Raw genomic sequence first — 25712 nt, 5'->3', positions numbered from 1 at the left:
CTGAGGGAATTAGTTCCATCCTTGCCTACATTATCTAGGCCAGGCAATCACCCTCTGTGGCTTCTTTTCCTGTTGCTGTAGCTCTATTATTGCCTCACTCCTGTGCTCCATACAGGGTGCACATTACAATTTTTCATGTGATAAATGCCCAGCTCTACCTCACCACTGCCTTCCAATCCTTACACTGTCTCTAAATTGACACATCGTTTATCCAACAACCAATAATGAATAGGCAGAAATTATCTCCAATTTATAATTGGAAAGATCAAAGCCACCATCTTCTGTACCCATTACAAGTCCATGCTAAATGTGCCTGCTAAATGCCTGACAATGACAGTTCATTATCTTGATCTCATAATCTATTTCAAATTGAGTTACTGTACAATGCTAAGACCACCAATTTCCTACTGCATACTTCATTTCTACCTCCGTTCATCTTTTGCTGAATCCTTCATATCTTTGTTACCTCTATACTTGACTAGTCCAAACAAATCATTGTAAACTTTTCTTATCCTATGCTTTGTAAGCTTAGGAACAACCAAACCTCGTATCTATGTGTCTGTACATGCATTAGGCCCCATTCACCCTGGGCTTCCTGACCTACATCAGCTCCCAAATTAAGCAGAAGCTCCATTTTAATATTCCTCCATGGCCACAGCCTTCTCTGTCTCTAGTCCGCTACTCTTAAAAATTCCAAATCATTAAATAATTAAGTATAAGGAGTATCATATCCATTGTGTAAGTTGCGTAGACTGCCCAATGTAGCCAACTGAGTGCAATTAGGGCCTCAGTGTGAGTTCTGGTTTTGTCCAGTGAGGCAGGCAACCTATCTCTTGACCATCCTCTCAGCAAATGAGTATGATGGCAGGAATCTCAACCTACAAGCATACATTGATGCATATTGCAATTCAACTACTGAGGGTGTGGTGAACTTGTTACTGAATTATAGCACTCATTTGTATTTGTACAAGATGTTAATGAGGCTACGTTTGGAGTATTCTGTTCCGTTTTGGTTACTGTGCTATAGGAAAAATGTTGTCAAACTGAAAAGAATGCAGAGAAGATTTATAAGGATGTTCCAGGGAGGGGGGTAGAGTTTGAGGGGTGGGTGTGGGCCGAGCGGCGTCACTGGGGAGGGCTGGTTCCCGATCCGTACTGGAAGCTAGTGGAGAGAGGCCATAATCGGGGTGATATGGTCCCTTTTTCTGGTGCCCGTCAGGAGTCTCGCTGCGGCGTTTTGGACCAATTGCAGGCGGGACAGGAATGATTGGCTGATGCCCGTGTAAAGGGAGTTGCAGTAATTAAGGTGGTAGGAGATTAATGAGTGGATGATCTTTTCGAGGTCGTCAAATTGGAGGAATGGTTTTATTTTAGCTACTGTCCGAAGCTGAAAGAAGCTAGCTTTTACAACGGAATTGACTTGTTTGTCAAATTTCAACGCGGAGTCAAATATCAAGCCAAGGTTTTTGACGTGAGGTTTGAGTAATGGGGTAAGGCTTCCAAGACTGCCTGCTATCGTTTTGATGGAGTCCGAGGGGCCGAGTAGGATGACCTCAGACTTGCTCTCGTTTAGTTGGAGGAAGTTCTGGGCCATCCAACACTTTATATCCTTGTGGCAGTGGATAAGGGTGAGTAGAATTGATCGGTTGTTGGGTTTCTCCCTCTCTCCAGCTCCAGCTCTGGGCTCCAGCATCAGCTCCAGCTCCGGGCTCCAGCTGCAGCTCCAGCTCCGGGCTCCAGAGCGAGGCCGGGGTAGGGGGAGAGAGTCTTCAGCTATGATCTTTGGTCTTCAGTCCACAGCCCGACTTGCTCGTTCTTTGTGCGTCTCTTTTGAATAACGGGGTGAGGTGGGAGAGTTGGGGGGTGGGGACATCACTCGTTGTGTGTGGAACAACAGCGCAGCAGAGCACGCGGAGCATTGTGATGTCTTCAGCGAGACCATCTCGTTTATTTTCAAAGTTATTTCAGATTTGTGAACATTTTCATAAATAATGAGAAATAAAGCATGAATTTTTCAGATGATATTTTGGAGTCCGCGGGATAAATCTCTACCAGAATATGTAAACATTTTTACCGTTAACGCGTCGTTTTTTCGCGAAGACTACACACAAACACACACACGCAGGCATACACATCCAAGATCAGAATTTTATAGTTATAAGGATGGTTAATTCTGAAGATTAGCACCACTCCCAGAGGAGGTTGGTTGGAGGTCAAGTCAAGTCAAGTCAAGTTTATTCGTCACATACACATACGAGATGTGCAGTGAAATGAAAAGTGGCAATGCTCGCGGACTTTGTGCAAAAAGACAAACAAACAAACTATAAACACACTCATAAACACACACATATTCTTTTACATATTAAATATTGGAAGGAAAAACTTTCAGTAAAGTTAGTCCCTGGTGAGATTTACAGTCCGAATGGCCTCTGGGAAGAAACTCCTTCTCAACCTCTCCGTTCTCACTGCATGGCAACGGAGGCGTTTGCCTAACCGTAGCAGCTGGAACAGTCCATTGCATGGGTGGAAGGGGTCTCCCATGATTTTATTGGCTCTGGAGTTGCACCTCCTGATGTATAGTTCCTGCAGGGGGCGAGTGAAGTTCCCATAGTGCGTTCGGCCGAACGCACTACTCTGCAGAGCCTTCTTGTCCTGGGCAGAGCAATTCCCAAACCAGATGGTAATATTACCGGACAAGATGCTTTCCACAGCCGCTGCGTAGAACCACTGGAGGATCCTCGGAGACACTCTGAATTTCCTCAATTGCCTGAGGTGGTAAAGGCGCTGCCTTGCCTTACTCACGAGTGCTGCGGCGTGTGATGTCCATGTCATATCCTCAGAGATGTGGACTCCCAGATATTTCAAACAGCTCACCCTATCCACAGTATCCCCATTTATCCTCAATGGTGTGTACGTCCTCGGATGATGTGCCCTCCTAAAGTCTACGATCAGAAGGTGTGGTGCAACTTGCTATGGGAAAGATTGAGACAAGTATGGGTAAAGAAATGCCCACCGCTCTTCAATGAGATTGTCTCCATTGTAGAGCCATTGGTGAGGATCAGGGTTCAAGTTCAAGTGAGTTTATTGTCATGTGTCCCTGATAGGACAATGAAATTCTTGCTTTTCTTCAGCACAACATAACATAGTAGGCATTGACTACAAAACAGATCAGTGTGTCCATATACCATTATATAAATATATACACACATTAAAAAATAAACTGATAAAGTGCAAATAACAGATAATGGGCTATTAATGTTCAGAGTTTTGTCGGAGCCAAGTTTAATAGCCTGATGGCTGTGGTTCATATGCCATCCTTGGTTTCCTCCCACACTCCAAAGACATACAGGTTTGTAGGTTGACAAAACAAATGTAAGATGGAGATGAATTTTCTGGGCTACACGGTTTGAAAGCTCTATGATATCGTCTGGTTGACGACGTCAAAGTCTGTAGTGTGATTGAGAAGGGCCATGTATACTGGCCAGTATTGCGGCTTGCAATCCTCTTGGAGTTGTTGCTTAGTAAAATTCATGTTCACTGAGCCTAATGTGTACAGATTACTTCTTTGATTCAAAGAGAAACTTCATACCCAGAGAAGGCAGTTCAGCCGGACTTTCCCTTTGCCAGACAATTAACGCATCTCTGAAGCCCTTTGATTTACCCACCTCTTCCCAGACATGAACAATGAATTTGTGCCCGAAGCACTTTGCTGCTAAGTATTAGAATTTGAGATAGTTTCCTGTCTGCTCCCGAGGCCCTGTTATTTTTCAGATAGGATATGGTCCTCTTGACTGCTTGTCACTCGGGAGAGGTGGCAAAGCTGGACCGAATTAGCTACCTTGAGATGGGGTCAAAGTCTCTTATGTTTTCACATTAAAATAATATAGTGCATAGTCATTAAGAATAGAACAAATTTAAATTGATGCTGTTGCCCAAATTATGAATTCTTGGAGTCTGAGCATTGAGAATATTTATGCCCAGTACCACCACCGCATTTCCCGAGGCATTAAAAGTCATCCTTAACTTAAGGACAATGAAATAGGCCCACTACCTTAATAATGCCAGTATATATTGTTCTAATTTAGTGCAGTTAAATGAAATATAATTGCAGAGGCTGCTGCTGGGGTCTTGGAATTGATGAGGACTTTGAGCCTCCGTTCTGAAGAGCCATACAGTAATGACACTGCATCATCCCACATACAAACACATGCATCACATAAACTTCATGTAGCATTGTATGAATTCAGGAACCAAAGAAGCTTAAACCATAATTTCATATTTTTATATTATATTTTTTAGAACATAGGAGGCTATTCGGACCCTCGTCCATTATTGATCTCAAAGCAATTCCTTCAACCCCATTCCCCCACTTATTTTCCTATAATCACCGTCTCATATTATTATTAACATCCTGATTCCCATACCACTCACCTGCATTAGGGGTAATTTATCTATCAAACATCATATCATGCCTTTGGAATATGGGATAATATTATTTCCTAATATTAATATTAGGGGCAGCATGGTAGCACAGCAGTAGAGTTGCTGCCTTACAGTACTTGCAGTGCCGGAGACCTGGGTTCAAACCAGACTATGGATGCTGTCTGTATGGAGTTTGTACGTTCTACCCATGACCTGCATGGGTTTTCTCCGAGATCCTCGGTTTCCTCCCACACTCCAAAGACATACAGGTTTGTAGGTTGACAAAAATGCTGACGAAACTCAGCGGGTTAGGCAGTATCTATGGAGCGAAGGAAATAGGCAACGTTTCGGGTCGAGACCCTTCTTCGTACTCCAGCATTTTTGTCTACCTTCGATTTTCCAGCATCTGCAGTTCCCTCTTAAACAGGTTTGTAGGTTAATTGGCTTGGAATTTGTGTAAATTGTCCCTAGTGTTTGTAGGATAGTGTTAATATGCGGGAATCGCTGGTCAGTGAAGGGTGGGCTGAAGGGCCTGATTCCGTGCTGTATCTCTAAAGTAAACTAATTAGAGCACCTGGGGGAAACTCAAGTGATCAGAGGGAGAGCATGCAAACTCAATGCACACAGCCCAGAGTTCAGGATTTAATGGGAGCTGATGAAGCTGTGAAGCAGTGGCACAACCTACTACCACACTATGCTCATCCCCACCCAGTCATGTCCATGACCTTTAGAGGTTTGACCCAACCCTTGATGTTCCAAACTGCTCAGTCCCAACGGGTGTGACTGCTCATTCCATTCCAAAGGACCCTCCCAACACCTCCCCATCCTCCCACACAACACCCAAACTTCCTGTCTGCTATCTAAGGGCTAACAGTTCTCCACTGCTTGCTCTTCAATGGAAAAGTCTTGGACCTTGCCTGTGATAGAATAGTTGGCAGGCAGCCAAGCACAACTATGGGTGTGGGCTTCCTGTGCTGTGTAATTCAACATACCTTTTGTGGCGGTAAAGAATTTCTAAGACAGGAACCTCTTGGCAATGCAATTCCTCATTAAATAATCACTGAGTTATCAAGCAGACGAGAAAATTGCAAAATAAATTTAGCAGGGACAAACTGCTGACGTGAGTCCTTGCAGGCGTACATTCAAACATGTTTTTTTTTCTCTTGAAATGACACTCCTTGCCAGAAAGATGACATTAACACTCCATCTTGCAATGTTCTATGTACCCACTTTGCAAGGAGCAGTTCTGAAGACAGTTTACAACAGAGACAGGAACTGGTTCTCTGATTATAGGATGTTAATCTGAAGCTCCATCTGGCCTCTCAGGTGGACACAAAGGATGCCAGAGTTATATTCAAATAAAAGCAGGAGCAGCATTGTGTGTGTCTGGCTCTCAGCTAATTGTTAAACATATTATACTGTATGGTAATCTATCTCAATGCTTTTGTGGATGTTGTGTTTCCTGCTTTATAACAGTTGCTGCATTGCTTTCACTATGAGCATATAATGAAGCTCAATAACCACTGAAATCGTGTCTGCCTTTAAGTCTCTGGTCCAAGCATATAACCTGAGCTCTTGGTTCACTCCTCTGCCTTATTGTTGGAGGTGCCACTGCTTCTGAACAAAACACATCAAACTGGGGCGAGACACAAAATGCTGGAGTAACTCAGCGGGACAGGTAGCATCTCTGCAGAGAAGGAATGAGTGACCATTCTTCAGATTAACCAGCTTGTCACCATGTCATGGTGGAGAAGCTTGTGCGGTCCTGAGATCCTGAGAGCGATGCCGTCTGGAGCTATGCTCCTGGTAGGGCCACATGGTGGTAAGGTTGAGGGAGAGGTCCCTGACAAAGAGCAATCCAACCAAGATCTCAACGGTGGAACAGGCGGGGGATGATGGCTGACTTTAGTGGAGCGTCACAACGGCTGGGAAGGCGGATGAAGGCTGCAGCAGAAAAGGGTCCCCCCGGATGTCTTGGACTCCATGCCACTAGATCCTGACCCAGATTTGTCAAGAACCATGTGGTGGCTGTCTATGCATCAGTCTCCCCACGTTAAACCAAGTCACGCACAGGCGTCCTCCCAAAAGTGGGCAGTCATAATCGTTTCGAGTGACCACCGATGATGCCATGTTACTTCGGAGTGGATAATAGTGTCAAATCAATTATGATTTTTATTGAGATTAGCTTTAACCTGAAGCCGATTTTATAGGTGAGGGCCAGGACAAGAGCACTTACTAACTTAACTTTCAGGCTTGGGGATTTCCAATGGCAGAAGCCCAAGGGGCCTCAGTTATTTGCTGTTTGTATACTTCCGACCCAGAATGTCCCGAATAAGCCACAGAGCACTTGCAGACTGGCCAAGGTCAGGAAGCCTTTAGCTGCCCATCTGACATAGAAGGGGTTAGTGACAGACAAGACTAGTGTTCCCAGTCCTGCTTCTTATAACCCTCATGAGACAATGTTTTAGACTGAGTCTCTTTAACGACTGACTGACATTACTGGATCCACATCTGCACAAATTAATAAGACCCCGGATCATTTCCAAGCCGCTGAGGACTGTTCACCCGACGCCGGAGTTCCATCTTCCCGGCAAGAGGGCCTGAAAACATTGGGCCCGACCACAAATAGGCCCAGACCTCAGGTGATCACAGAGGAAGAGGACTGAAACGTTCTGATGCCTTTCCCCACAGTGGAAAAAAATGATTCTGTTGTGGGGGGACGTTCATGTTGAATTCTATAATGTGTTGTGTCGTTTTTCTTTTTTTTTAATTTTCTATGGATGTACGGAAACTTTAATTATTTTTTTCTATGTAACGCAATTTGGTTTCAACGCGAGTTGATTTAAAACGTGCTGTATAAATAAAATGTACTTACTTACTTACTAATTCACGTGGACACTCAACTACATGCAAATTCTTATGGGTTAAAATAAAAAATGATTATGAGATGTATAGTTACAAAAGCTGTTCTGTGTTGAAAGCAGCCGCATGCTAGTTTTCCACTGCAGCTGATAGGGTAGCATTAAATCTGCACTACTTGGTTTGGAAACTCCATGGAAAGTGGTTATATTTGCAGGGAATATATGCCATGGAGTAAGAGGAGGTGGTTTAAAAACATTTACAAAATGTATTGAGGAATGCAAGTGGGCAGGACAATGGCAGATGGAATTTACCAGTATAAGTCCCACACATCAGAAGAACAAAATAAATAAAAGACATTTTCATATTTAGCTCAAATAGCTAAGGAAGACGTAAAAAAGAAATCTAGGAGTTTGGACTAAAGAAACTGCGGATGCTGACACAAAAAACAGAACGCTTGACAAACTCAACAGATCAGTCAGAATCTGCAGGGAAACGATACGTATCCACATCAGGACTGGCTGGGATGAGGACAAGTTGCCAGTATACAGACATGCGAGGGGAGGATGGACAGAGGCTGGTAGGTGTTGGGTAGAATCAGATGAGATGGTGGGGGTGGATGATGGGCAGATGGAGCCAGATGGTAAGGGGGGGGGGGGGGGGGGGGGGGGGGGGGGGGGGGGGGGGGACAGGATGGGAAAGGTGAAGAAAGGGAGAAGAAACTAAGGTGAACAAGTGGCTGTGTGTGGGAAAAGAACATAGATGTGGGCTACCTGAAATGAGAAATTTCTATTTTTCTAATTAGAATTTTAAAATAAATTAAAATTTCTATTTTCCCAGTGTCCGTACCATTGTGTCATAAGCTATCCAAGCGTAATATAAGATGTTGTTCTTACAATGTGTTTGCCCTCTCTCTTGCAATGGAGAAGGCCAAGCTTCATGGATTCACTGCGAAATATATTTAACCACTGAGCAGCAGTGATCAAGGTAGTCATTAAGGTATTCAGTCAATAGCCAGTAATGGCCCACAATTGCTGCCCTTGCTCACCAATCAAAGTTTACCCGGAGTGGATAGGCTGGTACAAATTTCGACAATGAAATGGCCTTCAATCCAAACAGCTCGAGCAATATTGGACAAGACTCCCAGAGTGGCAATTGGCTATAATCACCTGCTAAACTATGCCCCAGGTTGAATTGACTATCAATCAATTTCAACATTTCAAGAGCTGTTCTTCAACAGAACCTATTAAAAATGGGTAAGGACACAAAGTGCTGGAGTAACTCAGCAGGTCAGGCAGCATCTTTGAAGAACATGGATAGACAAAGTTTTGGGTTGAGACCCTTTTTCATACTCAAGAATATTTTTAACAACTCGGGAATATGGAAATATTTTTTAAAGTACTAGAAAATATTTAAAATCCATTGAATGCACTTTAAAATAACAGAAGAAAAGTGTAAATTACTTGAAACTTACCATTCTCTCTTCCAACTATTCATCTCCATTGAAATGAACAAAGTCACTGAACCTGCACATGGTTTAAATGAACACTGCTCAGGAGGCAGATTCCCCAATACAGATGCTCGGAAACTGAGAAGCTAATGCTGCACCACTAGACTCCAGTGTCGAAGTGCAGTAGAGGTGGTGCTGGTCAACCATTGATGTTAAGAACTATTGCACTTCGACACATTCACATGGAAGTCTTTGACATCTCCCATCATCATCCCCCACCCCCACCCCTTGCCATATTTATAGACTTACATAGAAAAGTACAACAAAGTAACAGGCCCTTTGTCTCACCATATGTGCACTGACCATAAGACCATGATATCAATGTAACTCATTCCACCTGCCTACACGTAGTCCACATCCCTCTATTCCGTCCCTATTCGTGTGTCTGTCAAATGTCCCTTAAACATTCCTTTCTTATCTCCTTGCACCATCTCCCCAGGCAGCTCGTTGCAGACATCTTCCATTCTAGGGGGGTAAAAAAATGCCTTGCCCGCCTCCTTTCAACTTTCTCTTTGAAGCCTTAAACATATGTCCTCTAATATTTGACATTTTCTGCCATAGTCTGACTTTGTGGACTTGCACCACAAAATACCTCTGTGCATCAATGATCCCAAGGGTTCTGTTATTTACTGTGCACTTTCTTCTTGCATTTAATCCAGCAAAATTCATCAACTTCTCTTGTCCAGAATTGAAGGCAGAGATAGATAGATTCTTGATTAGTACGGGTGTCAGGGGTTATGGGGAGAAGGCAGGAGAATGGGGTTAGGAGGGAGAGCTAGATCAGCCATGATTGAATGGTGAAGTAGACTTGGTAAGTATCAAGTAATTTACAATTTTCTCCTTCTGTTAATTTAAATGCATTGAATGGATTTTAAATGTTTTCTGATATTTTTTTAAATATTTCCATTTTCCCGAGTTGTTAACAATTAAAACTATTTCTGAGTATGAAGAAGGGTCTCAACCAGATATGTTGTCTAATGGCCTAATTTTGCTACTGTCACTTATGACCTTATGAGATCTGACGCTGGGATATAAGCTATGGAGAAAGACTGAGACTCAGAGATTATGTGGCTTTCGAAGAAGGTGTCTGATTGGTGTTCATTGCAGTATTTGTTCAGGAAACTTTCATCTGAAATATAATTATTTTTATAAAACTATGCAGTATCTCAGATTCATTGTAGTTTGTTTGTTATACTTGAAGACTCTGTGGTAATAGTTGCAATATCACTTTCCAATTATAACAGTCAATATTTGCTTTATCTCCATAATGTGCATGTTATGAAACAAAGTGGAGAGGTATACATCCCTCTGAAATATTATAATTGACACTCATATAACACAATCTCACAGTGCCGAGTGGCTATTAGGCCCATTTATTAGCTCCATTTCTAATTTTCAAATCTTCCCTTAAAGCCGTATAATTTACTTACAGTGGAGGTAAGAACTTTTTATTGTATCTGTATGCTTTTCAGAACTTTAAACATGGCACGATTTCTATCAGATAGGCAAATAGACATGTGAGTGAAATGCTATTGGACTATTTGATAGTCATTTCCACACCCAGATATTCTGACTTCTGGGAAGAAGTATGTACTTGGTTATAATTGTTTACAATTGCTCTGCAGTGTCTGCCAGCAGATATCCTCTTAATGACAGGGAACATATTAAATTAATGAAGAACAACTTCACTTGTAAGAACAGTTCAGGCTGTTCTTTGCCAGTGATTATGCAGGTCTATAACACCCAAAACAGAGGGAGGGAAGGCAGTAGGGGAACAATTTAAAAAACGCAAAACCCTTTTGATAACAATAGTGATTGCCGTGCTGGACAATTGTGCAAAAAGGGAAGGTAACTTAAATTATTTTTCTTTATTTTAATATTTTTTTAATTACTTGTAGTTTTAAGTATTTTAGTGAACTTTCATATTATTTGGAATTGTGTTTATTCCTTTTAAATGTCTATAATTTTAAATATCAGAGATCTTCAACACAATTTTTAAAATCACAGCTTTTATGGTCAATGATCTGCAATGTTGGCTGCCCAAGTTTTCAAAGCATTTTGGTATCTCTGCTTCATGGCTGGCACTCCAGCCACAACTGCAACTGGAGACCTGAAGGTGTCAGGCCAGTGAGTTTGGCTAAGCCCAACCAGCCAGGTAGGCACAGACACTGGGAGCTGGGAGGCCGGGGGAGCAATGGTTCCAGGAGAAGGAAGTGGGCTGGCAAGAACTGGCCCAGCGGTTCTGTGAGTGTACAGCTTTGTATGCAGCAGTGCTACATTTCTCACAGAAACAATATTGCAAGCAGAATTGCCCAGGAACCTTAAACCCTTAGGAGGAAATCTTGCAGTGTAGTGTAGCACCCACTACCACAAAAGCCATCCAAATGCCACAAAACTGTTTAAGAAGGAACTGCAGATGCTGGAAAATCAAAGGTACACAAAAATGCTGGAGAAACTCAGCGGGTGCAGTAGCATCTACGGAGCGAAGAAAATAGGCAATGTTTCGGACCGAAACCCTTCTTCAGACTGAAGAAGGGTTTCGGCCAGAAACGTTGCCTATTTCCTTCGCTGCACCCGCTGAGTTTTTCCAGCATTTTTGTGTACCTGCCACAAAACTGTATGCAGGTCCTCCCCGGGTTATGGCGGAGTTCCGTTCCCAAGAACTGATTGTAACCCGAATAGTTCACGACGGAAATGCAGTAATTGTGGAAATAACCTTAAGGAGAACATAGGCCAATCAAGGACAGAATGCCACAAACCGAGTTCCTACACAGCAGAAGATGTCTGCAGTCCCACAGCAGCTGGTAAATCCTTCCCTCTGGACTTCCAAACACTTATTCATATGTGTGGGTTGTACATAAATGGAGTGTTCATAATCTGTGGAAGCTCTTTAAAGCAGTGTTGAGCCTCCACTGGGAGGTGATCTAAGGTCAGCGTTAGCACCTGCAACCTGACGCATAACCAAGGAGAACTCAAATTTGGATAGCAGGCTTAGCAGAAATGAAAAAGTCTCAATTCATACCCCCATCACAACATTCCCCCCCATTTCCCAATAATTCTGCCTCATCTAGTTTAGTGTTATGGGGTGCAAATGAAAGACTACCTTTGAAAATTATGGAGAAGAGAATGACTATGGCAGTGATTTGTTGCATCCATCTTTCACTCCCATTTCCCCACTGTGACCAAACGTCCCTGTATCCGCCTCCCTACTCTGTCAGAATTCGGTGACCTTAGTTTACATTTGCAATTGTACATCAGAGATCTTTATTTTTATACGTAAGCAAATCCAGTTATTCAATAACCATGGGTCTTTGGAATCATATCCAGGCTGTAAGACTTAAGCTGTGTACTTTGACAGTAACTTGGATGTGTGCCAACACACATTTGTACTCATGAGCCTTACAGACCCATAAATTGCTCTCAGTGGGAAATCAGATTGCAAAATACTCCAGGTGTCATTAATTATTCACCAATTGTAATAAGCACTATTAATTCTAGTCTATAAATCACACTCCCCATTTAATGGTTCTAATTGTTTTTAAGCTTTAGGTAAATATATACATTATTTAATGTCTGGTGAAATATATTCAAAATATAAATTTACTTGTTACATTTGTAAAATCCATTATTAGACATCAGTGTGGAATGGGTGAGTGGCGGAATATTGCTTCGGCACGGGCCAAAACAGGTCAGGGGGGTAGGGAGGGGAGAAGCGTTATGGACGATGGGAGGGAGTGACTGAGAGTAATGAGTGACTGAGGGTAGGGGAAAGGAGAGGGAGGGAGAGGTGATGGAGGGAGTGGAGGAGGAGAGGGGAGAGAAGAGGGGGATGAGGGGAAATGAGCCGCGCCTGCGCGGTTGGGGGCTATGGGTGAGTGGTGGAATATTGCGTTGGGGGGAACGGGTGAGTGGTGGAAACGGGTTGCATTGGGGGAACAGGTGAGTGGTGGAATATTGCGTTGGGGGAGGACGGGGCCCATGGGTCCCACTTGGTCTAGTGAGCAATAAAAACCTACTTTAGAGATACAGCATGGAAACAGGCCCTTTGGCCCACCGGGACTGCATCGACTGAGGAGCACTCAGTTCTATCCCACACACTATGGACAACTTACAGAAGCCAATTAACCTAAAAACCTGCACGTCTTTAGAATGTGGGAGGGAACCAGAGTGCCTGGAGAAAACCCATTCGGTCACAGGGTGAATGTAAAAAATGCGTACAGACGGCACCCATAGTCAAGATCGAACCCAGGTCTCGGGTGGCACAGCAACTGTCTCGCTGTGCCACCGTAGTGTCTATGAAACTACTGGATAGTTTAAAAAACCCATCTGCTTTATGAATGTTCTTTGGGATTGAAATCTGACACCCCTACTCTGTCTAGCATATATTAAATTCCAACCTACAGCAACGCTGTTGGCTTTCAATGGCTCAGCAAGCTGCTTAGTTCAGAGGAAATATCAAAAAATGAGAGCAGAAGGTAAAATCTTGAGGGGAAAAAAAAAAACAAATTCTGGGGGAACTCTTTCTGATGGAGCAGGAGAGGAAAGGCTGCTAGAAACTGGTGAGGGGAAGAGCTGCGAAAAGAACTGGTAAGTGATAGGTGATTGAAGATGGAGGGATTGACTGATAGGTGAGACAGGTGGGAGAGTGAAGGGTGGGGATAATAATGAAGGCTGAAGAAGAAAGGGTGAAGATCATTGGAGCTGATAAGAAAGGAAGATGTGTAGTGAAATGTAAAACCGGAGGGAGAAATGGTGGCAAGAAAGGAATGGGAGGTCGAGGAGAAAAATAGAGGACACGGAGCAGGGAGATGAGTGGAAGGAAGAGGTAGAGGAAGGGAAGGTAACTGCGTGATGGGAGTGGGAGAACTAGAAAGAAAAATGTTCACAGGCAGGGGGAGGAAGAGAAAGTTATAGTAAGGAAACAATGATGTCAACTTTACGTGCAATCTGCACCCAAGGTCAGGATAGAATCCAGGTTACAGTAGTGTGCGGCAGCAGCTCTTGTGCTGTCCCATGTACGCCTAGTCTGTCAAAGCCTCTGTACAGCAGTGAGACAACAGTGCCGTACAATCTCACAGATGCATTTGTCTAGATTTACTACTGACATTAGGGTTAGAATTTTGTCTTCCAACACATCTGCTAAACGTGCAAAAATCTTTGCAGGGTAAATCTGAACTCAAGTGTTTCCACAAAGGGAAGCTGCCTCCTGTGAGTGGGCGATATCACTCGTGCCTCTAAACCAGTAGGTTTTATTCAATCACATCTTAAAGGACCTGGTTACATAACCCAAGCTGATACTCCAGTGCAGGGTTCAGGGTACAATGCATAGAGGTGCCATTGTCGGCATGGCACATCAATCTGGAGCCCTGTTTCACAATGGCAAAGATCACATCCCCTGCATGTATTCTTCAACCTCTGAAACAGGCGATCTTATGTTGTATTGGGAGCTAGCTCTATGACAAATTGGCCACCGTGTATCATGCTGTCAATGGTGACTACTCTTCACAAGTGCTTCATTGGTTGTAAAGTCCTTTGGGAAACCCCGAGGCTGTGAAAGGAGGAATACCAGTCTTTCTTACATTCCTGACATAATGCTTGCAGGCATTAAAGTATCATGGGACAACTGTGCATGATTTTCCACATACAGATTTCCAAGGAGAGGAAACCTAATTTTCCAAATTTACAAGGTACCTTTCTACATACAAGGACTTGGCTAATGCACCCTTACATAGTACATTGAAAGGATACATTCTGTCAAAACATAGTGTGGGATTGTTCATTTCAAAGTAAAAATTGAACTGACAAAAAATAAAGCAGGCATAACCCATTCACGGGTGATGGGAAAGTATCTGCTTAGAGTGAAGAGAATGGAAGGGTTGAATTGTCTCTGGTTATCTTTGACATTGTAGTTATTAATTTTTGAATTTCTCAAACAATGAAAGAAGTAGTTTCTGTTTGATGGAAGAAAATCTTCATGATAGGAATGATTTGACGATAATGCTGTATATACAGATTTGGGTCAAAAATATGACTGATAGTTGAAGTGTTATTTTTATATTTTATTATGTGGATCTGTAGATACAATTTTATTTTGAGTTATGAACATGAAGCAAGATTCAATAAGTAATGCATAGCTTATTATGAGATGCAGAAGCTTATCGTATCATATCAAAAACAGAATGAGCTTACCATTTGGCCCATCATATCTGTACAACCTCTTTATCAGAGCTGTCCCACTTCACTGCTTTACATATATTCAAGATCAGCATTCAGATCTCAATGCCTGTTAAGGATAATCGGACAAAATCTAATGCTTCCTACCTGCTTCAAGTGGATCTTCTCAATCTTCCCACTACTGTTGTGCAGCCATTCTGATTCTTCTAAATCTAAAACACTTTAAATAATAAAAGTAAACATTAGATTTTTTTAATTATGTTTACCATTCAGACATTCAATCTGTAAAGCAAAACAAAATGTTCCAAAAGTCCTTTGCTAATTTTAGATTCTTTAAAAGAGGGTGCAAATTTTACAGACAATTAAAAGATGGCGGGTTCCCCAACTAATGTATTTTAGACAAATGATGGGCAATGCAAATATTTAAGTAGATCACGGTAAATGTTGTACGGAATGAATCCACAGTGGAGAAACAGGCCATTCAGCTCATCTAGACCATGTAGTGTTTATCTTCTGAAACACAATTATTTTACCCCCACTCTGCCCCTCCATTTCCTTTTGTCCTCTGCAACCTTTCCTATAAATTCATAATTTCTGATCTACTTAATGCTCAAACAGCATAGTCAGCCTGTGAAAAGGAATTCCTCCTAAATATTTAAATAATAGCCGTGTTATATTTATGATTTGTTCAATATTTACCCACAGGTTGATTGAAGAGTTCCAAAACTCAATGTAAACTTAGAGAGAATGGAAGATCCTAAATAGAAAGAAACTCTTGTTTACACAATGGTGAGACACTGTGAGTTGGTTGATGACATATGATCATCTTGATATCAACCATGTGGCTCAGAATGCAACCTGTTTTATATTATTAACGACAGCAGCAAAAAACAATCCAAGCTTCTTTACACTTCTAGCCTTCCTGATAGAATTAACGCATTATTTCTGGTTCTATTCATCCGTTCCCCTACCTAGAATCCATCTGATCCCAAAGCATTTGATGTGGCAATGCATTGATAATTGGCTTAGATTTGCATTTCTAACTATTATATTCAACCGCAGATAGAACCCAACATAGAATTTGATCTTGGCGTCTATACAGTCCTTGCTGCTCTAGCCTGGTAGGATGAAGAGGGAAAACTGGCTTAATGTACAGTAGAAAAAGTGTGATGGATCTATTGCCTGTACTAAAGCACTTGAATAATGGGCATTAGTTAAGTCATGTTTACTGTTATATGCACAAGTACAGGTGAAGTACGGGTACATTGAAAATCTTTGCAGCAGTATCACAGGCACATAGACTCAGACAAGCACAGCAAACATAAATTATCCATTAATTACATTTAAAATTCTGTACAACAGTAAAAAGAAAAAAAGACAATGTGAAAAAACAGGACATTTGTGAAAAACCCAATTATATTTAAAAAAACAAGTCCACGACAGTGCAAAAAATAGTAAGTAGTGTTCCGTTGTCGAAGTTGGATTAGGGTTGTGCGCGTTGATTCAACAACCTGATATTTGTAGGTAAGAATTTGTTCCTGATCCTGGTGGCATGGAATGTCAGACTTCTGTACCGTATTGTTATCATTTGCCACCTGTATTGTAAAACCCACCCAATTCTATTCACTCCATTCTAGATCCTGTCATTCGTGCAATGCTGTAGCAGTTATATGAACACTCGAAAGAGAGACAGCTGGTGGCCAGGTGTCCTCTTGAGCTTAACTCCATGTATCATGGCTGTTTTGGTTCTCGTCCACTCTTCTGCCCAATCTCCATCAATATTTTCTAATCTACTTCCAGTCATTGTCCGTCAGTCTGAAATTATTTGACTAATAATCCAGAAAATGTTGAGTCCAATTTCCCACTGCAACAGTTTGGGATTTCAAACTTAGTTTTTTTTTAAATTTAGAAACTCAATCTGGTATCCATTAAATTAACCTGTCCATTTATATCATACTAAAAGTCTCATCTTGTTTGTCTGTCTGTCTGACTGTCTGTGAGATCAAGGAACGATGTCAAAACAGTACACAATAGCGCAAACGTTTTTGCAGAATCTTACTCAACTTTTTCCCGTGGTCATTAATATCAAGTCTCTTCACATTTGATGTTATTTTTCACAAGTTGTTTATATTTAAAGTTTAAAAAAAGCCAACTTCGAAAATAATAACTGCCTGTGAGAGTGAGACTTTTCTAGCAGCTTCCAGTGATGATGTCACAATAGCATCTCACAGTCGTCCAATCACAATGGGATCTCATTTACACAAGCTTCAGTGAACATTCCGACAACCGAAAATGACATCACAATGTGATCTCTGCTGCCAATACAGAAGCTATGAGAGTTGACCGAGTGGGAGATGGGAGGAGAAGAAATGTTATTTAAACCTTGTCTTTAGTGGGGGAGTGCGAAAGGGGAGAGGTGAGGGAGGGAGTGACTGAGGGTAGGGAAAAGGAGAGGGAGGGAGAGGTGACAAGAGAGACAATGGGATCAGCAGCTTCAAGAGGAGTAAGAAGAGAGTGAGATTTTTGCCTCCTCCCCTCCTCCCCCACGTGGGAAGGATTGATTGGCTCCAATGCCGACGCCGACCCAAAATTCGAGTCCATTCATTGGCTCCGGGAACCGCCTACTGCCCCCCCCCCCCCACGTGGGAAGGATTGATTGCATTGGGGGAACGGGTCGTGTTGGGGGAACGGGTGAGTGGTGGAATATTGTGTTGGGAAAACCAATGGGTCAGGGGATGAGGGAGGGGTGAGTGATTATGGAGGGTGGGAGGGAGTGACTGAGGGTAGGGGAAAGGAGAGGGAGGGAGAGGTGAAGGAGGGAGTGAAGTGAAGGAGGTGAGGGGAAATGAGAGGGAGGGTGAAGAGGAGGGGGAGGGAGTGTTAGGGGATGAGGGGAAATGAGCCGCACCGGCGCAGTTTGGACATGGGTGAGTGGTGGAATATTGCGTTGGGCGAATGGGTTACGTTGGGGTAACGGGTGAGGGGGGTGATTGGCTCCGGGGGGCGCATGCCCCCCCCCCACGTTGGGGGACAGGGCCCAACAGGTCACACCTGGTCTAGTTAGTCATAAAACCTAATTGCTTCACTTACATTCTTCAGGGACAGAAACATGCTGTCCTCAGGCTTCTGTGTAACTCCTGTCTCACACCAACATGGTTGATCTTGACATGCCTCTGAAGTGAACGAAAAACACACCAGTTTCAAGAAGAATTCGGGATGACCTTAAACATCAGCCTTGTCAGCTACAATCAAATTCTGAAAATCAATGCAGGTCCACCACCGATTTTCTGGCAATTGGGGTTGGACAGGCTAGATGCAGGAAGATTGTTCCTGATGTTGGGGAAGTCCAGAACAAGGGGTCACAGTTTAAGGATAAGGGGAAAGTCTTTTAGGACTGAGATGAGAAAAACCTTTTTCACACAGAGAGTGGTGAATCTGTGGAATTCTCTGCCACAGAAAGTAGTTGAGGCCAGTTCATTGGCTATATTTAAGATGGAGTTAGATGTGGCCCTTTTGGCTAAAGGGATCAGGGGGTATGGAGAGAAGGCAGGTACAGGATACTGAGTTGGATGATCAGCCATGATCATATTGAATGGCGGTGCAGGCTTGAAGGCCCGAATGGCCTACTCCTGCACCTATTTTCTATGTTTCTATGTTTAATTGATGGTCTGGCACCTCCTTTAGTCAGGACAAAATTATGAGAGCACACTTGAAATTCCCCCCAGGAAGTCCCCCTGAAAATGTGGTGCTTAGGCTGGATGAGGGGGCTGATCTCTATCTTAACGAGTGGAATATTAGAATATTGAGTGGATTCATTGTGGAATGTTGTGAGACCGACTGGATCACTTATAGAATACTAAGATATTCAAGAAATAGGTTAACTGGAGAATGTTGTTATTGGATCCAAAATAGAGTGTTGAGGGATGGAGCATAGGTTGTGATCTTCACCATGATAGTGTTGATAGCAGGCTAGAGCCTGGTATATTGCCCGGATAAGTGGTGGTGTTAATAATGGAGACTTGCAAAGTATACACAGCCCAACTTTCCGGTATTATTTTGATTCAAACTATACCTGTAAATCCTTGTACTTTTTTCTGCAATTGCAATTCTACTTCAGCAAATTTCAAACACACTGCACGGTGAGCCAGATCAGATTAAAGATTCTCCAGGCATGGAGATAGCTCATGCTCCAGACCTATTTGTTATGCAAAACTCAACATCTGGCAGAATTGTAAACACATGTGGAGGGATAATAAGATTTACATTCCCTTCACCTCTTCAAATATCAGAACCGTTTGTAAATTTCATGGTGGAACAATTGACATTTTCAAATCTGCAGAGCTAAATGTTCACAGTTCTCATTCTGCCAGTATGCATCTCTCTCCATGGCACTCATAGCTGTCATAAATAATTTTTAAAATGTTTTGATTGCCATGTAAATTTTACACTCATCTTCAACATTTGTGATAACATGAAAAAAAAAATTGTTCCACCCTTGGGGGGAAAAAAATCAAGGCATTTTTAAAATATGTTCTCTCATTTCATACTGGAAACTTTCAAAGTCCTCTTGCAATCAACCCTGACTGCTTAAAGCAAATTCATAATTTATTTGGAAACACAAGAGACTGCAGATGCTGGAATTCTGAACAAAAAAACAAACTGGTGGAGGAACTCAGCAGGCCAGCCAACATTTGTAGTTGAAAATGAACAGATAATATTTCAGACTAGGACCCTAGGCCTGTGTACAGTACTGAAATGACTCCTTAAATGACTCACCGCCTGAATTCCCAAAGTCTTTCCACCATTTCGAGATTTGGATTGTTAAAGCATACTCTCTATTAGGACAAGGGCAGGTGGCATATGGAGTATATCACAAGCTGCAAATTCTCTCCCGATGCAAAGGTCCTTCTTATCATGAGGTCTAAGTTATCATTCACCAGGATTGAACCCTAAAATATATTGCTGGTGCTTCAGCGGATGTCTTAGTCTCTGCTCTTTATTCTGTATCTGAGGACCTGCCAATCAAAGGTTACTCAAAGCCAAGTATCACTGTGTTGAAAATACCCCCCCTTTGAAAGTATGAGCATGAGTTTTAGCTTTGACGGGGTTTGGTCGGACATGATCCACGCCAACTGATAATTGGGCACCATTGCCAAAGTGGAATTTTAATACTCACCTCCCTGCACGACTTTAAAGCAAAATTTGTGAATCAATGGATCAAATAACATCGGAGCCCATTCAGCCCAATTCACATCGCTGTTGGCACAAGCTATCTAATGAATCTCATTCCCTTGCTCTTTGATCCTCGTATTTTTTGTCAAGTATTTATTCAGTTCTGTCTTGAAAACCACTATTGAATCTCCTTCTACTGCCCTTTCAGGCAGCACACTCCACAACAACTTACTCTGTAGGAGACGTATTTCCTCATGTTTCCCTGATTCTATTTCCAGTCATTCTATGTTCTCTGGTTACCAATCCCTCTGACACTGGAAACAATTTATCCGTAATTATTAAAACCATCCATGATGCTGAACATCTCTATTGAAAGCCATGTGTCCTTCACTTAAACAAAGGGCTTTGGAAGTTATTCCATTTACACTTTTAATTGAGGTTTTGCCAAACAACTTTCTTCCTTTGATCTGCTTTATCTCTTCCTGCTGCCTTTTTTATGATTGTACTTTATAAATCATATACCCAAGTCTTGGCCCAAGCAAGGATGGAACTAATATTATATTACGTAGTTTATCTTATGGTTGCAGACACCTGGCGATGTTTCTGCCTCTCTCTTCTTTAGTCTAGAAGGGGCAATTACATAATGGAGAGACAATTACAAAAGCTGAACCACAACATTTGATGGGTCTGTGTCATTAAACAGTTAGGCATTTTATTAGCAAATTCTGTCCCTCGTACATTTGAGTGTCTCTCGTCTAAATTTGTGGAATTGAAATCCTCTACTTAACTAATATCTGGAATGGGTGCCTTATGAGGAAAGGTTTGAACGGACAGGTTTCAGAAAAGTGAGAGGAGATTTGGTTGAAAGATATAAGATCCTTACAGGTATTAAGAAGATAGGTATGGAGGAGATGTTCACTCGACCAATGCTCATAATAAGTAAGTTGTCTAATAGAGAAAGGTTAGATCGGCTGGGCTTTTATTCGTTTGAAGAAGAGAATAGTGAAAAGTGATTTGATGAAAAGAAATAAGATCCTGAGCAGCTTTGAAGGGTAGATGTGAAGATGGATCTCCTCTCGAGGGAGAATCTGTAACTAGCTATCACTGTTTAAAAATATTAGATACACTCTTCAAGACTGAGATAATACTTTTTTTCCCTCTCAACGGATCATGAGCATTTAGAATTTTCTTCATGAAAGGAAGCAGTCTCTCTGAATATTCTTAACGCAGAAGTAGACACGTTCTTCATAAAAGGGTGAAAGACTACCAGAATTAGATGGGAATACAGTTTAGAAGCACATCGGGCGTGATTTAGATAGATGGCAGAGCTCGACAGGCCAAATGGCCTCCTGCTCCCAATTTATAGCTTAAGAGTGGTATTTTCACACATCCGCCTTCTCTTTAATGTCTTCCCTTCAGTGTCTTTGCTTGACCACTGGGGATGGGGCAGAAAGTAGTAAAGGCTTGGCTTGAATTTCTAGGAGACGTGTTGCGCTCCATTGATAAGGACCGGATTTTACTCATTCCTGCGTCAGACCAAGGCCTTGATGAGATGTATCCCCCGGCTCACTGATCTCCCCAATCTGGCTTCACTTTTCTGGTTGGCTCAAGACCCATGGAATCTCAGCCTTGCATCTGATCGGAAAGTGACAGATTCTTGATTAGTAAGGATGTTAAGGGTTATGGGGAGAAGGCAGGAGAATGGGATTGGAAAGGAAAAATAGATCAGCCTTGGAGGAGTAGGATCGATGGGCTGAATGGCCAAATTCTGCTCCCTTCAGGTAACATATGAAGTTACCTGAAGGGTCACACTTCAGCACTTCCACAGGATTGCACTCAAGTGCAAGCTTATTGACATGTCAGCAAGTCCCATTCCAGGGCTTGATCTTGGGAGATATGGTATAAAAGTGAATGAGCTTGTAACCCAAGGGCGAGGGTTCAAACCGCAGCAAGTGGGAAATATAAACAGAGTTAATGAAAGACTATAATTGGAGAAGGTAGGTAAAACAAAACACAAAGTGCTGGATTAACTCAGTGGGTTTGGCAGCATCAGACTGACTGCAGAGATCTACCTGCATCTGCAGTTCCTTGCATCTAGTTGGAGAAAGTGATCGGCATTGTCATGAAGACCCATCTACTTCACTCATAACCTGCAGTTATGGAAATTTGCCACCCTGCTCTTCAATATAGCCGAATGATTGACTCAACTGCTGACTAAAGTGGTCCAGCAAGATGTTCTGTTCAAGGGCTGCTAAGGATTTCCAGCAATTGTTAGTTTCATCAGTGAAGCTTCAACCCATGAATGAAATAATTAGATCCTCTGAATCAGAGGCAGGAGCAGTGGCAATGAGTCATGCATTATTCTCATTGCATAATTGCCAACTCTCCACTATTGTTTTCCATTTCATTGACATTCCCAGGGTCTTTGACACACAAGTCTGGATCTTAACTCTGCCTTATGTTCCTCATGGACAAAGTGCATGAACAACTTTCTGAAACTTTTCAGCACAGATTCCTAACCCTCCAAGTTTCACTTCATGGATAAACCACAATTACCTCCTGCTTAGCACCTCAGCTTCCAGTATGTTATCTCACTTACCCAACCGAGTATTAAACCATCCCACTTTAGTTCAAGAGCTTGCTCTAAAGCTTCTCAAAGGGATTTACATACAATCAATGAATATATTTGCAGATTTCTTAATGTGAAGCAATGAAGTCTAACGGTGTTTCATAGAAATTATTTTCCTTTTAATTGAACAGTGAGCTACATCAAAAAATACCGGATTATCAAGCTCTTGGCCAAAAAAGTCAGTCCTGAGAAAGGTGAAGTAGAGTGCAGGTTTGTGAAGAGAATTCCAGAGCTTAGGTCCTTAGCAACTGAGGGGACAAGCTGTTTAAGATCAGGGACTGTTTAAGAACTGTTAAGGGATGACCTAGTGGCCAGAATTGAAAGAACCCAAATATTTTGGGAGAGTTTTATGTTTAGAGGATATGTCTGTGAATACTACTGCTAGCTGGTCGGCACAGCTAGCAGGAGTATTTCAACAAACACAGTGACAACAGGATGAAGTACATGTTGGGTTTTCCCTGTTGTTCCTTGGTTGGGTATGCCCTTTGAAACCATGGTTCGACATGTGTGCACAGTTCTTTTTATTCTATTAAACTAATTTGAAATTGATACTTCAAATTAAGGAAGTATAAATAATACAATGTCTGGTAAGTCAATTAAAATTTTCGAACACAATTCCCAATTTGGACAACTTCATACCGCACAGACATTGAGCTGTCTCTCTTTAGTGTTCATGATTAATCTTATAAAGTTACATTAACCAAAAGCATTGTTTAAAACTAATGTCTGCTATTGATTGCAGGTATTCCATTCCAAATTCCCCTCGAAGAGGCACCATGTGTACGTACAGTAGAAGCAGTAAAGAGGGAATGTCAAGAGCTCGCAGCGACCTCAGTCCTCCTCCTCGGGTTCAAGTTTCAGAAGAGCTGTTCGCTAATAAGGAGCGGATGTACACAGTCGTTGAGCCATGCCTTGCAGGAGCTAAAAATGCTTTAATTGAAGATGGGGACAACAGGATGAAGTCAAGAAGTTGTGTATTTCAATGTGTAGGATTTTGCCTATCGTTCCTTGGTTGGATGTGCTCTTTGGCAACCACAGTTCTACGCGATTGGATGTCAATGAACAACGACTTAGTGTTGACAGAGGAGTTCTTCATTGGCATCTGGGAGGCGTGCGTTGCTCAAGAGGAAGGGAATGTCCAGTGCAAGGCCTACGATAGTATCTTCACACTACCAGAGGACATTCAACTGGCTCGAATCTTCATGTGCACGTCCATTGCCTTTGGCCTGCTGAGCTTGGTGCTCTCCCTGTCCGGGTCGACATCTGTCACCTGCTGTGGTGATGATAATGCCAAAAAGGGGAGGTTAATGGTCTGCGGTGGAGTCCTCGCTATTCTGGCTGGAGTTACGACCCTCATCCCGGTGTCCTACGTAGCGCACTTGACAGTGCTGAAGTTCTGGAATGCTGACATCCCCGATTTTGTCCCACGTTGGGAGTTTGGCCAGGCTTTGTTTGTTGGTTGGGCTGGTGGCTTTCTCCTGTTGCTCGGTGGTCTTTTGCTGATCATTGCCCAGTGCTGCTTCAGAAAACCCAAGAGCAAGTTTCAACTGAAGCCACCATTACAAACTGCAAGGAGACAACTGTGGTATAAAGTGGAGTACGTCTAAGTGTAAACGTGGTCTCCTTTACAATGCAGTTAGCCTAAACTTCCTCTTAGTTTGTGACAGCATATTAAACTGTCATAGGGCCGACCACCGTTTGGACATTCAATAGCACCCGAGCTCCAAGGCCTCGGACGCTACTGAATTGGCCCTATCCAAGGTAAGTTATTTTCCCCAGTGCATTGGAAATGTTGTCCAGGCCCAGGCATTCACAGGAGATAGAGAGATCCAAGTGAGGGGAAGGGGGGGGTGGGGGGGGGGGTGGGGGGGGGGGGGGGGGGGGGGGGAGGGTGCAAAGATGAAGGCCAAGCACCAACAGTGAGGGGTTTGGTTGACGGCAGTCCAATTGGTGTGATGGGAACCTTGCTCTTGCTCTTTGAGGGTGTGGATTGGCAGATTTAGGGGTTACAATCACCACACCACTTGGAAGGTTGGGGGTGAGGTTGGTGGTCATGTGATCAGTGTGTGGGGGCAGAGAGAGGGGTCAGGTGTCAAGTGACTACCGCCTGTGGATCAGGTTGGTCGATTGGTGGAATGGGTGTTTGCAGTGGGCATGAATTTGGAGGTGTATAGTGGTCAGTGCCATTGGCGAGGTGGGGGGGTGGAGAGGGCTTTATGTGGAAGGCCTGAAGATGAGCCATTCATTAAATAACCTAAGGAGGACCTAACCGAGTTAGTTTCTGAGATTTAGCCTGGGACATGGCTCAGGGAGGTACCCAAGTCAGCAAGCAGGTCCCAAGCACTATGGAAACATATTTCTGTGGGACCATTCCATCATGACTGTAGCCCCTAAAACCATCACCCAGACAAGTGTTCCACACCATTGGACGCCATTCTATTTGACCGTGATTTTCTGTGCGTTACAGGTTAACCATATAGTGTAATCCAAAACAGAAATATCAGATTTAGCAATCCATGCTGTTTGTTTTTGATTTTCATTGTCATCTTAAATTTCACAGAAATTGTATTGTACAATGCAGAACAATGTGATGCGATTTCATTTCCAGGAAAACACACTTGATCGAACTGCTCTTGGTTTGATCCGTGCTTCAAATGGTTTGCAATGTTTTGAAAACAAAGACTTTTTTTTTTCCCCCCTTTTTCACCATAAATCTGTTCTGTGCCAAACTTTGCTTGTTAATCCATTCTCAGAACATTCAGACAGGTACAGCACAGCAACAAACTGAAGCTATTTGTTACATTCTGCTCTTACAATAACCAGCACTGTCGTGCTTGGGAGTTGAATCTTTTCCTTTATGACCCAGAAGCAATAATGTAATACTATTTTGTAACCTTACACCCATATTAGCATTACTAACTACCTGTGCACATGCACAAATACAAG

At 42.6% G+C, this 25712-nt stretch overlaps 1 protein-coding gene across 1 annotated transcript; it reads left to right on the top strand.

Annotated features, from left to right (window-relative positions):
- Positions 1–4113: 4113 nt before the first annotated feature.
- Positions 4114–24600, top strand: LOC129702854 (putative claudin-24). Its single transcript, XM_055644888.1, has 2 exons — positions 4114–7861; positions 23509–24600. Exons 1-2 carry the CDS (start codon positions 7848–7850, stop codon positions 24371–24373), a joined length of 879 nt encoding a protein of 292 aa, XP_055500863.1. The 5' UTR covers positions 4114–7847; the 3' UTR covers positions 24374–24600.
- Positions 24601–25712: the final 1112 nt, after the last annotated feature.

Source organism: Leucoraja erinacea, chromosome 13, assembly GCF_028641065.1.
Source record: "Leucoraja erinacea ecotype New England chromosome 13, Leri_hhj_1, whole genome shotgun sequence".
NCBI lineage: Eukaryota > Metazoa > Chordata > Chondrichthyes > Rajiformes > Rajidae > Leucoraja > Leucoraja erinaceus.
The sequence above is the reverse complement of the archived record's forward strand: the minus strand, read 5'-3'. Positions and strand labels throughout refer to the sequence as shown.